At 39.0% G+C, this 16,108-nt stretch overlaps 1 protein-coding gene across 18 annotated transcripts in view; it reads left to right on the top strand.

Annotated features, from left to right (window-relative positions):
* The window catches only part of LOC108261858 (NLR family CARD domain-containing protein 3), a 24,379-nt gene extending 8,904 nt beyond the window's left edge, over nt 1-15,475 (top strand). For 4 of the 18 annotated variants that reach the window (XM_053678796.1, XM_053678795.1, XM_053678794.1 and 1 more), the window contains 8 exons: nt 1-1,231; nt 3,754-3,853; nt 3,938-4,038; nt 4,619-4,931; nt 10,830-11,033; nt 12,275-12,578; nt 13,464-13,609; nt 13,733-15,475. The exon at nt 1-1,231 is cut by the window's left edge and continues 18 nt beyond it. In XM_053678796.1, coding sequence (XP_053534771.1) covers nt 1-19 — 19 coding nt within the window. In that variant the 3' untranslated portion in view covers nt 20-1,231; nt 3,754-3,853; nt 3,938-4,038; ... (3 more) ...; nt 13,464-13,609; nt 13,733-15,475. Of the gene's footprint in view, nt 1,232-3,753; nt 3,854-3,937; nt 4,039-4,618; nt 4,932-9,188; nt 9,252-10,829; nt 11,034-12,274; nt 12,579-13,463; nt 13,610-13,732 lie in introns of all 18 variants that reach the window. The other 14 variants (XM_053678799.1, XM_053678802.1, XM_053678806.1 and 11 more) reach the window with 14 other exon arrangements.
* The last annotated feature ends 633 nt before the right edge of the window (nt 15,476-16,108 follow it).

Genomic DNA, 16,108 nt, shown 5'->3' on the forward strand with positions numbered 1-16,108 from the left:
CACCAGCACTGGCGTATGACGGGAGTCTCACCTCAAACCTCTTCTCCAGGATAAAGCAGTCTTGGTGAAGAGTTAGAACCCGTCCCACATTTCCAGCAGTTTGGGAGCTGAATCATTAAACTTAAAGGGGCAGAGCAGAAACAAAGTCAAGAACAGGCAGAAGGTCGTACACAGGAGAAATCAACACACATAGCCAAATATCTGCTGTACAAAGCAACGGCACCGATCTGCCCCGGGGATGGAGACTGACGAGGCTTAAGTACACGTCCGGAAATGTACAGCCAACTCATCCCAAAGGCGGGAGCAGGCGTGTACGAGATGTGATCGTCCAATGGCAAGCAGGAACATGACGCACTGCAGTGGACTGGGCTTAAAAGAGGAGGAGAGAAGACACCCATCCCTCCCCCGACATAGACACACGAATGCAACACAGTACAAACATAAATACATCTGAGGACGTAACAATGGCCAAGTATCAAATAAAATGTAAACGTGCATTGATGAAGGTAATGTTGTTAGTAATTGTTTATAAATTACCATGGTAACACGGAGCTCCAAGTTATAAAAATATGGAGTTTGTCATCAACCAAACAGTAACCAGTTTTAATACCTAAAAAAGTTTACGTAGCAAAATTTAGCAAAGCGCTTTACAGTAAATTAAAATGTAAAATTAAACTAATGAAATGTTGTGCAGCACATGCTTATGTTAATGTTTGTTTCATTATATGATCATATAAATAAATAAATACTCCCAAAGTCACCAGAATTGAAAGCTTTTTGCTGTTAAACATTTAGAGATTGAGGTTGTGGTGACTCAGTATTTCACTCAGTATATCTGGGTAAGACACAGTGAACGACTCACTGCTGGCATTCATGAAGAAGTCATAAACTCCACTGGAATAATAAATAGGATCTAATAAAACCATGAGTGGAAATTATTGGTGTAAGTTTGTTAGGATAGACTTCCTCCAACCTGGAACTATATCCTCCAGTCCACGCGGTGGCGGTAACGCGCCTAACAGCTGCGTCTCCGACCAGTAGAAATCACAGAAGAAGAAAAAGCTGCAGCGGGTATCTCCTGAGCAGTTGAGTTATTACACCGAACTAATCATCTCCAGATTAAATTATTTCTGACAGTTTTACAGTTAGATTTGATCCAGTTTAAACATAAAAGCTGGTTATTTTGTCTGTGTTTGAAGAATTAAAACTTCGTTCTGTTTTTAAACCCGAGGTAAGTTAAACGGAAGCTGTGTGGCCGAATCCCAAATTGATGTCATTTCCGGTTTAAGTGCACTACATTAGGGATGAAATAATGACGGTCTACACCCTATGTAGTGCACTATTTAACTCATGAGGAGAGATTTGTTATTCTGTTTTAGCGGCACTATTTAAGTATAACCTTACTTTATCCTAAAATCGATTGTTTGCTCCCTGCTTATAGCAACTAAAATAAACAACAGTGAGTGTAAAAGTGGATAAGTCATTTAGCAGCTAAAATAACTTTATATTGCTGTAATGTTTTTAATGTATAAACTGCTAAACTGAGGTAAAGTTGGGTTTATATTGGACATTCACTGTACATTCGAGCTTCTCTCTTCTATTTCTCAAGAAATAAACACAAAAAGGACAAAATGTGTGTGTGTAGCTGGCGAGGTGACTTTGTAAAGAAATACTACGCGCATGCGCACATAAGCATTCACGTCAACATGTCCGCCATATTGATGAGGGAAAGACCGCGCTGTAAACAAATACAAGTAAAAGGAGGAGCTGAGGTTTTTCTGGATAATAATTTACATGATTTACCGGAGATGATAACGGCATCGTTTTCAAAAACTTGCCCTTGGAAACCCGTTTTCCAAAGTTTGCGTTTTCAGGCCCCGACACGCCGTCGTCATGGAAACGAACAGCCAAACCACATCAAAAGTTTTCGGTTTTTATTTGAAAACGTTGTGGTGTAAACGGCCCCTTAACAACTACAGCAAAATGCTGCTTTTATTGCTGAAGACTTTCTGTAAACAAATAGAAATGAAATAGAATTTTTATGATTCTTCTCAAACACAACTCTATTTTGAAAATAATCAAGATGACTTTTTTTGTTTAAAAAAATCAATTTCATGATGCAGCTTATTATTAGAGCTGCAACTAACGATTATTTTCACAATCAATTAATTGGTCGATTATTTTTTAGATTAATCTGATGGGGGCGGGGCAAACTTTCAGTGCCTTTTTTTTGTTTATTTAAAATAAAATCCACAAACTGAGTGTTACAAATATAAATTCAGACTAAAACTTTACACAACTGTTAGTCCAAAACAGACTCTGAGGCTAAAGCTAGCGGTGTCGCATTACGTGCGTGTGACGATTTGCTGACATTGCTCCTCTTCCGACTACCTGCTCAAGTGACGAGAGATTAGGCTATATCACGTTGTCATATAGTGGTGTCGGTGCGGTTGTTTCGGGGTAGTTTTACAAGCACGAGTACATGAACACAGTATCGGGCCGACACCTGAGTACTGGTATCGGCATCGGTGCATCCCTAACACACACACACAGTTAAATTGGAGCAGTGAACCATAAGATCTTTGATGACGTCATGTACAGGTCAGAGGTCTAGAACTCACTTTCTTTCTCTCCCTTGATAATCGTTGTTTTAATGTAATAATGTATACATTACATTTATCTCTGTAATCTTCTTCCCTATTTGTGGATATTCTCGAGTGAAATAGTCGAGGCCTCCTACGGAACATATTAAGCTACACAGGAGCAGTGATGAGAATAAACATGACTTTTGGTGCTCATGATTAAATATGGCAGTTTTATTATGAACCCACTACATTAGAGAAGGAAATACTGGATGTTAAGTGTAGTAGTGCTAGTGCGTGTGAATAGACGATCAGTTTAGATACTGACCCTGAACACTACTAACATGCAGTGCTTTCTTGGGGTGGTGCTGAAGTTGGAGTTGAACCGGTAAGAAAGATATTAGAGAGAGGCTTCCTTACACTCCTGAGGATGTTCAATTAGAACCTGCACCAAACTCACCTGATTCAAGTCATCAGCTAATTAAGCGGCCTGCACGAGCTGAGGTGGGTGCTTTAGAGCAGGTAAAACACCAAATGTGTTAGATAAGAGTTCAGAGCCTGTGTTCTAGACACATGATTTAGAGTACAGACTTGGGTCCTGCTAGAAAACAACTCAGAACATTTGCTTAGCCTAATACTTTTTTTTTTTAATCTGCACATAATTATTATTGTAGCAGCTGCTTTTGCAATAAAAAGACTTAAAGTCGAGGGTCCCTGTAAGTATCTATGGAGAGAGAGGAGCAGTGCACCATTGACATCATGTACAGTGTTAGCATGAAGGTGTGACTGAGAGTTTTTAGAAATCATTTCCTAAACTTATGCTAATATGAATACTACAATAATATTATTATTATTATTATTATTATTATTATTATTATTATTATTATTATTAAGAAGAAGAAGAAGAAGAAACGGTGATGAATAAAATAAATATAAAGTGTTTTAGGCAGCGCTGCGTGGTGTTCTGGATGGATCTTGACTGCCATCGTGTGGTCATGTTTAGGAAGTGCACCTTCCCCCCATCATTGTTGTTTAAAGCCGCAGATTATAAATCTATATTCCTGCTGAGTGTGTGTTTATGACCTGCATGTTGAGTTGCTTTTAAACCTTCTACATAAGCACCATTTCCGGCCTCTGTGAGTCCCAGGTGATGATCTCCTTTTATTTTCAGATTCTTACTGAGGTGCTGTTTTCCACATGCAGTGCTTGGCTGTGTTGGAGGTCACCAAGAAAGACTTCCTGGCTGTCATGTGGAAGCTAAGTGGGCTGGGGTATGTTGTCCTTCATCAGCTGCCATTGATTTAATTTCTGTTAGACAGCCTCATGATTTACCAAACATGGTTTTTCTTTTTTAGGTCAAAAGGGTTTCTGGCCATGGTGCTTGTGCTGCAGTGATCTTGTTCTCCATCACACTCCAACACAGGTAGCCATCTTCACCCTCTCCCAAGAGGTGAAGGTACGACTCTGAATAAACACTCTATTATTATAAATAAAGTGTAACTGTGTCTTGTAGTCCACCCACCAACCTTTTTCTGATTTGTAAGCAAGATTATGAAGTCTCCTTTTGCTAATCATTTTAGAGCATTATTAAAAAGTCCATGTACACAATGTTTATCCCGAGTGCCTTTTTGATGTATTTTATTATCCTGCACAAAGCAAAAACTCAATTTGCGTGTAGATGCCCATCGTAAACATTAATATAGTAAGAGCAAATGGACAAGTGAAACTAATCAATATAAAATCTCTAAAGAAGGGCATGATGGTACTGATTTTCTTTTTACACACATGGTATGCATGTACTTGGAGTAAATTTTAATAAACAGAATATGGTTTCTATTCAGTACTTGACAAATGATTCAGTGCGGATCAAATGTGTACAAATGAGCCATGAATGTATCTGTGTTCTATATATGATTTTAAGTGGATTTTTACATGACATTAAAACCCCAGCCAGGCTGCATTGGGTTGTGTTTGTTTGTTTTTTTGTTGTTTTTTTAAGAGCAGGACACATTCATCCATCCATTTTTCCTACACAGAGTCAAGACTCACAGGGGACTCGGGGCACAAGGTGGGGGGACACCCAGGACAGGGTGCCAACCCATTGCAGGGCACAATTGCACACATTTTTTAGAGATGCCAATCGGCCTATGACACATGTCCTTGGACTGCGGGAGGAAACCAGAGTACCGGATGAAACCCCCTGAAGCACGATGAGAACTACGATGCAGGGCAGAGGCAGGAATCGAACCTCCAACCCTGGAGGTGCAAGGCAAACATGCTAACCTGGGGGCAGCAATTTCCTTGGGCCCCGAGCTAGCAAGAGCCCCCAAAACGCTGCATAAACTTATAGTTAAGAAAGTTTTATTTTTACATTTTGCTAATTATGTTTTTTCTAAAAATGCCATCAGAATGCTTACTTCATGAATGGTGTGTTGTGGACCGGGTGTGGTGGTCCGCTCCAGGGCCACTTTTAGGCCCCGTACACACCTGATTATTGCTGTTAATGATAAATAACAAGCTGAAAACCACTAACCACTACACCACCACATAGGGTACAAGTTTTATTTTATACATTTAAAATATACATCTTTTATTTTAAAAAAAATTTGAGTTGCATTTTTAATGCTAAATAACATATGCTGAAATTTTAAATATTAATGTTGAAACACTGAAAGGAGGGCCCCATCCCTATATTTTGTCTAGGATCCCACAAATCACTTAATCCGTCTAGTTTATCCGCCTCGCTGTCTGGGTGAGGCAGAGAGCAACTGTTTACCAAGTGACTTTATTTTCAGTGCTTTTTGAACTGTCTCTCAGCCCTAAATAGTTCCGCGGTATTTGTGTGGAATTGGGATGAACGTCTAGTTAAAGGGTTGATGTCTCGCTGGCGCAGTGATTTGTTCTTTAGGAGTGTTTTTCTCTTGAACAGCTCTCTGTGTGGAGACTTGAGGTAGTTCTGTACTCACAGGTGCACAAATCAGTCACACAGCTCCAGCTTCACCTGCGCCTCTCGCAGGGAAACGGTTTCTGTGCACTGGCTCCGTCCCAAATCACCTTGTATGGAACCTCTATATCTAGTGCACTAGGTGCGATAGAGACTCCATTCGTTCAGACCGTGTGTAGTGTACCTAGATACGCAGTCGTGCAGGATTTGGGCACAGGCCACGCTAATGAAACATCATCCATTTCAAGTCAAGTTGCTATTGTTAAACACTTCACTAAAACCTGTATGGAAACGTTGCTGTTCAGTTGTTCTATAAGCGCAATTTCAACCAAATACTGTGGAGTGTAAAAGTTTGTACCCCCTTTTGGTTTCTTTTGGACGGAAGGGTGTTAAATGTCCTAAACACTACAAAATTTGACTGTAAGTAGAAGTTAATTTTATTATCAGACTCAGATATCCATGTTAATATTTTTAATACTGATCATTAGTGTTAAATGACGATGATTTTGTGGTCAGTAAACCGTTTTTGTGTTGATTTTGATGTATGTTTTGGATCACTGTCCTGCTGGAAGATCCAACCACGGCCCATTTTAATCTTTCTGGCAGAGGCAGTCAGGATTTTATTTAATATCTGTTGATATTTGGTAGAGTCCATGATGCCATGTATCCTAGCAAAATGTCCAGGTCCTCTGGCAGAAAAACATTCCCAAAACATTAAAGATCCACCACCATATTTAACCATGGGCATGAGGTACTTTTCCATATGGCTACCTCTCTGTGTGCTTCAAAACCACCTCTGGTGTTTATTACCAAAAAGCTCTATTTTGGTTTCATCTGACCATAGAACCCGATCCCATTTGAAGTTCCAGTAGTGTCGGCAAACTGAAGACACCTGAGTGTGTTTTTGGAGGAGAGTAGAGGCTTTTTTCTTGAAACCCTTCCAACAGCTTGTGGTGATGTAGGTGACTTCAGATTGTAGTTTTGAAGACTTTCTGACCCCAAGACACAACTAACTCCTGCAGTTCTCCAGCTGTAATCCTTGGAGATTTTTGTCCACTCGAACCGTCCTCTTCAGTGTGTTGAGACGATATAGACACACGTCCAATTCCAGGTTGATTCATAACATTTCCAGTTGACTGGAACTTCTTAATTATTGCCCTGATGATGAAAATGAGCATTTTCAATGCTTGTGCTATTTTCTTATAGATACTTCCCATTTTGTGAAGCTCAACAACCTTTTGCTGCACATCACAGCTACAGTGGTGCTTGAAAGTTTGTGAACCCTTTAGAGTTTTCTATATTTCTACATAAATATACACAAGATTTTCAGACAAGTCCTAAAACTACTCAAAGAGAACCCATTTAAACAAACGTGACACATATTATACTTGGTCATTTATTTATTGCAGAAAATAATCCAATATTACATATCTGGGAGTGGCAAAAGTATGTGAACCTTTTGCCTTCAGTATCTGGTCTGACCCCCTTGTGCAGCAATAACTGCAGCTAATCATTTCCAGTAACTGTTGATTAGTCCTGCACATGGGCTTGGACATCAGTTTTAGCCATTCAAAACCAATAACTTTATTGTTCTTTAACCATTCTTTGTTTTGGGCCATTGTCTTATAGCATGCCCCACTTTCTCTTGATTCAGTTCAGTTCCTGGGTTCATTCTTGCCCTGCATTTGGGGAACTCACCACTACACTAATTATAATCTTTCAGATAGCTTGGAGATTTAGTACGTGTAGACCTTCTCAACTCAGGGTTTTCCATCCCAAGGAAAGTTTCTGACACAGCCACTTCAGAAGTTCCTCCCAGTTTTTGTTTGTGACTTTCCTCAGAGAATGAGGAACCTGAGTCTTTTGTAGAATGCGCTGGAATGTCAACATCTGGCTGTGAAGTGTCTTACAACTCTGGTGCTATTGATGTTGCATTGTGCCCATCTCTCACCTGATCAATATGTCAGTGCACTACTTGTCCACTTCCCAATGCTACTGTGCACCATACAGGACCAGTCTTTTTCTGAACTGTTCCTGGAATAAAAGTAGGTCCAGAGCTGAAGTTCCTAGTATACACTGGGTCACCCACCACGAAATATCTTTCCTTTGCATGTTGGTCATGGTACCATTTTTGTCTCAGTTGTTTGTGTCTCAATGAGACCCTGTGTAGACTAGTTTCCTTCCACACAGCTGATTAGCGGCTGATTTGCCAGTGGTCGACTGTGGCATCGTTCGGTAACTGAACAGCACTCTGGCTAGCTTTTTCAACAGACTCTCCAGCACTCTTTTCATCAGGGTTTTGAATGTTTGAACGGCCCTTTCAGCCAGATGCCTGGAAGATGCATGGTAGGGTGCTGTGCTTGTGTTTGATTCCGTTTCTTTCCATAAACTCTTGGAATTCAGCACTGGTAAAAAACAAAAAAACTGCTATGGTCTGACATCACTACTTCTCGTATCCTGTGCTGGCTAAAGGTTTGTCTTAAGCACTGAATGGTAACTGTAGATGTGGACTTGATTAACAGATAAGCCTCTATCCATTTTGAGAATGCCTCTACCACGATCAAGAACATTCTACTCATCCACGGTGCACCGTAATCAATATGAATCCTTCTCCATGGCTGCTCTGGTAACTCCCATGCATGCAGTGGCGCGTTTGCCAGAGCGTTTCTGTTTTCCTGACAGACTGCACACGATTTGACCAATGCTTCCACCTCTGCATCCAAGTGTGGCAACCACATATAGCTACGCATCAGGCCTTTCATCCTGGTAATTCCCGGATGGGTTTCGTGTAGATGTCTTAGAAGATCTGCACGCCGCGGATGTGGAATCACTACGTGAGTCCCCCATGACACAAAGCTTCCCTGTCTGCAGAGTTGATCCTATTTCCTTACATATTAGGGATGTCACGATACCAAAAATCTAGTCGTTGGTACCGATACCACCAAAAGTACACGATGTTCAGTACAATGGTGTGGTTTTTATTTTAAAAAAAGAGAGAGAATTTAAAAAAAATATTAAATTAAAAACTCCTGGAGGACATCCTCCTCTGGCTGATACTGGCAGAGAGAGAGAGAGAGAGAGAGAGAGAGGGAGGGAGGGATATTTTAGTTCAAACACTCTGACCATGACTAATAAGTGCTAAGGTGCACTCCTAAACGCACACACACCCCTTATACTCTGAATGCAAGCATTAGTTTAAATTCACTGATATGGTGTCAGGATAAAAAGATTTATTAAAAGCATGAACATGTGAATAATTATTAGTGACCTGAGGCTACATTTAGCTGACAGGACACGGGCTGAATGGAGATGCATGGTGGTCCATTAGGAGGTAGTTTATAACATTGCAATGCATTAGCGTTTAACAAATAACTGGATATTGCTAACATTACATGGAGCATAATGTTAGCTGATTTCACGGCTACAATGCCAGCTTCCTCAAGCATAATATAGGACCTGTCTTTCGACTGTAATCCTATGGCATTAATTTTGTGACCTAAAAATACCTCTACTTCTCCCATGAACTCGCACTTGCTCCTTCTTTGTCTCAGTCCACTCTTTTCTATCCTACTCAGTACCTCATCCAAGTTTTGCAGATGTTCATTAGCCCCTGAGACTAAAATGTCATCCAGATAAACTGTGACGCGTGCGATGTCTTGCAGAATCCCTTCTGTTGTGTGCTGGAAGATCGCTGGACTTGAAGCAACTCTAAATGGTGGCCTGTTGTAAGTACATAATCCCTTGTGCATGTTGATTGTAACATACTTATTGGAATTTTTGTGCAGCATTATCTTCTGATGCGCATGGGTCATGTCCAGTTTGGAGAATTTTTCCTCCTGCCAACTGAGCAAATAAATCTTCTACCTTGGGAATTGGATACTGCTCCACACTAGAGCTGGATTTACTGCGAATTTATAATCCCTACAAATTGGGATAGAACGATCAGTTTTCTAACTGGAACAATGGGAGCTGCCCACTCTGCAAACTGCATTGGTTCAATGATCTTGTCTTCCACCAGCCTCTGGAGTCCAGCAGTGGACCCAACTCTTCTTTGAACACCTCGGATTGTCTCTCCAATACGTTAGCCAACTTATGACCTGGTACATTTGCTACTGTATTTACCAGCTGAGGCAACAAATGATTTCCGTAGCCCCCCCACACACACACACACACATCTTTGAATGTTCATCTTTACTGATGATCACTCCACAGCCTGCGTTAACTTCAAATACCACCTCCATGCTATTCACTTCAATGGTTTGTGTGATAGGAGCAGCCCTAGGTAAGGCAAACTAAACGGAACCCTTACCTTCACTACAGTGAGAGAGAGGCCTTTAGTTGCATAGATGTTACCCTGGCTCCTTTATGACCTTACAGACTACTACTTGTCTTGTTCTTGGGGTGATCTTTGATGGTTGATATCTTCTGGGGAGGGTAATGATGGTCTTGAATTTCCTCCATTTGTGCACAATCTGTCTGTGATCAAATATTATCATTTTGTCTCGTTTGTTTAACTGGGATCTCTTGGTCTACTTTTAGGACTTGTGTAAAAATCTGATGTTTTGGGTCATCTTTATTCATATATATATATATATATATATATATATATATATATATATAAATATAAAATTAATTCTGAAGGGTTCATAAACCTTCAAGCACCACTGAATATATCTTGGCCTCACTTATTGTTCTGAATGAGTAAGAGAATTTGGCTTATGCATTACCTATCCCTGTGAAACAGGAAGTCATGGTTGAACAATGTCCTGTTCCTAGTTTCCCAAGTGTACAAAAAAGTAAAATATCAAGAGGAATATACTTCAAATACATTTTTCATGGATTCATAGGGGTGCCAATAATTGTTGTACACTCATTTAACAAATATTTTTTTATAAACTTGTGGTGTTTGCAATTGTTTATCCATGAGAGCAGAGTATTTTTGTGAATTTTTTTTGAACAAAAGGTTTTCTTCTTTGCTCATATTTACCAAGGGTGCCAATATTAGTGGAGGACATTGTACATGTCACTCTCAAGTGGAAACCTCAAGACACACTGTTACTTTTCAGGATATAAAAACCTGTCAACACTGTTACAGTTGGTATTGTGGCTGTATATAAGGTCAAACACATCATCATATTAACATTTTACCAAAATGAAGCTCATTTAACCGCATGTTTATTCCTTACATAAATTAAACGCAAAGCATGTAGGGGTTCTACATGCATATAGTATTTGCACAATCAATAACCTATTCGAGTAATACATTGTCGTATATAAACTTGATTTTGTGTTTGTGTCTGCAGTGTCCAAAGCCCAGGCTGACCCCCCACCCCTTCAACCTTTGCAGCAATGCTGGCAGCACTATTTCCCAAAGACAACCTCTGGATATGACGCTGAGCACGTGTACTCAACTTCTTTGGTCGACCATGGCGAGGCCTGTTCTGAGTGGAACCTGTCCTGTTAAACCGCTGTATGGTCTTGGCCACCGTGCTGCAGCTCAGTGTCAGGTTCTTGGCAATCTTCTTATATCCTAGGCCATCTTTATGTAGAGCAAGAATTCTTTTTTCAGATCCTCAGAGAGTTCTTTGCCATGAGGTGCCATGTTGAACTTCCAGTGACCAGTATGAGGGAGTGTGAGAGCGATGACACCAAATTTAATACACCTGCTCCCCATTCACACCTGAGACCTTGTAACACTAACAAGTCACATGACACCGGGGAGGAAAAATGGCTAATTGGGCCCGATTTGGACATTTTTACTTGGGGGTGTACTCACTTTTGTTGCCAGCGGTTTAGTCACTAATGGCTGTGTGTTGAGTTATTTTGAGGGGACAGCAAATTTACACTGTTACACAAGCTGTACACTCACTACTTTACATTGTAGCAAAGTGTCATTGTAGCAAAGTGTCATTTCTTCAGTGTTGTCACATGAAAAGATATAATCAAATATTTACACAAATGTGAGGGGTGTACTCACTTTTTTGTGAAATGCTGTACATCTTTTTATTTACTTTAATATTTAATATTTATTCATAGTGTGTGTGTGCGTGTGTATATATATATATATATATATATATATATATATATATATATATATATATATATATATATATATATATATATAAAATTAGTGTATATATGTTTATTTCATTAGAAAAAGTGCAGTACATTTTCATGGTACTGTCAGTACTGTTTATTTTTGTAATAAAGTGAACTTAATTTTTCCACTGAGTGTTATATTTTCATTCAGTAGTAATCGGTTATTAGTAGGTGCTACCCGACTTGGTTATCAGCATCTGTAAGATCCACTATCGGTCAGGCTTTAAAATAGATTAATTGTGTATGACATGTTCTTCTTTAATTAATAAAGAAATGCACTTGTTGACAACTTGCTGTGGTATAAGGGGAATAAAACACTTCAGAATGTGCAGTTCTACCTTAGGGTGGTAACGGTCACTCCACTTCATTGGATCGTTGACTACTTTCCTATAACCGCATGTTTATTCAATTCAATTCAATTCAATTCAATTTTATTTGTATAGCGCTTTTTACAATAGACATTGTCTCAAAGCAGCTTTACAGAAATATCAACATGGTACTTCGATCCACTTCACTGGATCGTTGACTTTTTCCTATAACCGCATGTTTATTCCTTACATACATGCATGTAGTATTTGTACAATCAATAACCTATTAGAGTAATACATTGTGGTATATAAACTGAACTTTGTGTATGATGTGTCTGCAGTGTCCAAAGCCTGTGGTGGTGGCAGTGCATGGCGTGTGTGTGGAAGCAGGTCTGTTGGGAGTGTTAAGTACCATCATCTCATACACTCAGCAAACAATATGGATGGAACTTTCCAGAGTTGTGGTGTCACTTTCCTGCAAAGCTTTAACCATCAGAGAGTTATCTTTTACTGGGGCTTTTAGCTGCAGGAGACTGAATTACTAAGGTTTTTTTTGTGGATCTGATTTCTTCTTTCGCAGGAGTGGATCTAATCACAGCCTGTGATATTCGTCTGTGCACACAGGATGCCTGGTTTCAGGTGAAGGTATGAGGAACATTAACTTGCCATACACTGCTTGCTTACATGTTTACACCAAGATCTGTAAACAAGTTATTTTTGTCCATATGATCACGTATAGAGATAGTAAGTGATGAGAAGATAAGAATGGGCTGATTGTTCTAACTTGTACAAGCCCCTATGAAAGAGTTGACCACAAGGGGGCACACTCTGAACAATTATTTACATTGGCAGTTTGTTGAAGATTAAATAAACCACAGTGAGCATCAGATGTCTGGTTTTAATACAAAGTGGACTATTTTATGATATTACCATCTTGTCATTTATCAAAGAAGAGCTACAAAACCTGAAATTTGTTCATTTTTAGACAGAAAAATTCTGCAGTGTAGCTGTTCTAGTGGGCTTTCACCCTGGAAGTTTAGTCCAGAACAGAGCAGTTTCCATGAAAAGTTGGTAATGTGACCGTCGTAATGTGGACTGGGAAGTGCACTGCGGTACCGAACCCGAGACTACCTGTAGAAGGTGGTCGAGTTCGGTTACACTGGAACTGTGAATGTGAATTGTCCCATGAATATGAACGTAACTTGTATCCGGGTCCGCACTTGTTCAGGAAGTAGAGTAACCTGTGCTGAAGGCCTGTTGTGGTGATGACGTGTCATGACATGTTTTGGCCCAAATCTGCAGTAACTTTGAAAAAGTGGAAGCTCCTCTGAATATTATGGAATTTCTTGATTTTGCGTTAATTTCTGTGATCACAAAAAGGTGAAATTCTGGACTGACACATGGAAGATATGGAAAGATAACAGAAGAATGTGACTTTGGGTTGTACTGTGTATTTTTTTTTTTTTTCATGTAGCTTTATTATTTAGTATAAATGAAGGCAAGTGTGTGTTCTGTTCTTCATCTCTGCAGTCGTGTGTTCCCTGATAGTCAATGATTGCTGGAGCTCTGGAAATAGCAGGTGAGATTGCAGGCCGAGTCCCGTCGCTGTCCAGGGAACCAAAATCAACCTCCTCTACTCCTGAGACCACAGTGTGACTGAGAGCCTAGACTACATGGTAAGAATCTGCTTAAGACATGAATAGCATTTTTAGCCTCAAGGTAGACCCATGCACACACAGTATGGCCGTAAACACAAAGTAGAGCGGTCGAAATCTGAGATTTCTCCTCTGCGTCTCCAGGCTACTTGGAACATGAACATGTTGCAGACACAGGATCTTATGAAGTCAGCGCAGGCAGCCCTGGAAAAGAAGAGTCCGAAAGACGTGCCCTTCTCCAAGCTTTAAAGGAGAAGATCCAGGGCTGTTGAAGCTGCGGTGGAACTGAGACTTCATCATCCACATATCTTTAATTCTTCTTGCTAAGTCTCAGTTTCTTTTTAGTCTTTTTATTTTTAGACTGGTCAAAAGACTGATTAGTGGACGTGAAATGATGGATGAACTTTTAATTACTTGCTTTATTATTTGCAGGTGCCTTGTACAGTAAGACAGGGTAACTAATACTCAAAAGCTTGTTTTGTGTGTTAACATGTACAGTAGATGGACATATTTTTTCTGGTGCTGTGTGACTGCAGAATGTAGTGCAGTTAACACAGTAAATTTCCTTGGATGCTCACTTTTAACTCGAGGAGGTCACAGTTTGCCCAGACATCTTTTATATAAATCTGTTAATCTGTCACCCACACGTCATTCTGGGGGACGAAGAGGAGGAAGCTGGACAGATAAATTTATTTATTTATTTATCATTGCTGTGTTTCCTCAATCAAGTGCAGAAAGAAGAAAAACAACACAACTGATTTAAAATAAAAATATAGAAAACAATCTAATGTAAGGTTCTGATCCGGTTTGCTTTCAGCAGGAAGGCTGTCCTCTTTCCTGTTGCTCTTTCCCTTCTATTAGTCCATTTGTCCAGTCTGAATCGGTTTGATTCGTTTCGAGACGATTCGGAGTCAAATAATTTTCTAGTGAGAGTCGCACACTTCCAAACGAACTAGACTGAGATGAGTATTTGATTCTCACAAGAAAGTTATTCGACTCTGAATCAACTCGAAATGAATCAGTCAAACTGATTCAGACTCTATAAAAGGACTATGAGATGTGATTAAGATATATATTCCAATGTTTTGCTTTACAATTCCACTGTGTGTGTGTGTGTGTGTGTGTGTGTGTGTGTGTGTGTGTGTGTGTGTGTGCGCGCACGTGTGTTTTTCAGGGGAATGAGAAACTCTGACACAACAGTACATCCTGACCATTGGTACTGTGTACACATCAACATACACACACGTCTCCATGCTGGACATCTCAGGAGCTTTCACACACAGTGCTAGGAATATCACAGGACAGAGAAACGCACCTCCAAAGTGAGCGAGTTTAGTGTCAACCGGTGAAATTTGCTGTAGCGTGAACGCTTCGCCTCTGTAAGCTTCACTCTCCGTCAGGTTCACTGTAATTAGACATAAAATGTACATAATGTTTATTTTTCATACATTTAGGATTTAATGTTTTTTTTTTTTGTTTTTTTTTTTACTCTTCGAGGAACAGAAATGATCTTTCGAGGCAGCTTCTTCATCACTACCTGCTCTGTTTGACTCAAAAATGTAACGACCGGTTTCAAAAAGTCACGATGTCTTCAGTTCATGTGATTTTACTGTTGAATTTAAACAGGAAATGTGAAATATTTTTTTCCTTTGTTTCCTCTACTGTCTTTTTGCTGTGATCTTGAACACAGTTGTAATTTTTTTAAAATAATAAATAAATGATCATTCTATTCTTTCTCACTTTCCTTGTCCTAATTGTCCTGTATCTGTTAAATCCGTTTCATCTCTGGTCTTTCTGTCTGTATGAACACTTGTAGAAATGACTTGTAGTCCATATTTTTAAATGATTCATGATTTTGAATTTAAATAAAGATATTCTTTAATTCTGTATTTTGTCATTTAATTATCATTAGAAATCAGAAGATCAGATTAAAGCCATGGCTTCTTTACCTGGCGAAGCTGTAAAACTTTCAATAAACCAGTCAATAGATCAGCTGGATAAATGTAGATTTTTATTTACTGATTAGATGTATTGATGGTGTTGATAGATTATTTGAAGATTTTTTATTGATCTTGAACAATCATTCAGTTAAATATTTTTTTTAAAAAACTTGATAAATAGTTGATTAAATAAATGTAGTGTAATGTACTGAGTCAAATATGAAAACTACAAATAAATAAAATCTATTTATATCTGTGTATAATTAAACCTCACTTAATACAAGAAATTCATATCCTAAATGTTGCAAGTGATTGATCATTTTTTTCAGCTGTTTAATTATTACTTTGTAAATAATAAACAAATGAATGTTCTGGATTCATGAGGAATGTTTACATTTTGTGTCCAAACTCAAAACTTTAAACAAAGTGTACATTTATGATAATAAAGCACAAAGAATGTGAAACCTCAACACGTCTACAATCATCGATGAATTAAATATTAATTAAAAAAATTAAGATGAAGTATATTTTTAATTAAAATGTAATTAGAAAGGAGCACTTTTTAAAATAAAAAAATAAA

This window comes from Ictalurus punctatus, unplaced genomic scaffold, assembly GCF_001660625.3.
Source record: "Ictalurus punctatus breed USDA103 unplaced genomic scaffold, Coco_2.0 Super-Scaffold_100046, whole genome shotgun sequence".
NCBI classification, from domain to species: Eukaryota; Metazoa; Chordata; class Actinopteri; order Siluriformes; family Ictaluridae; genus Ictalurus; species Ictalurus punctatus.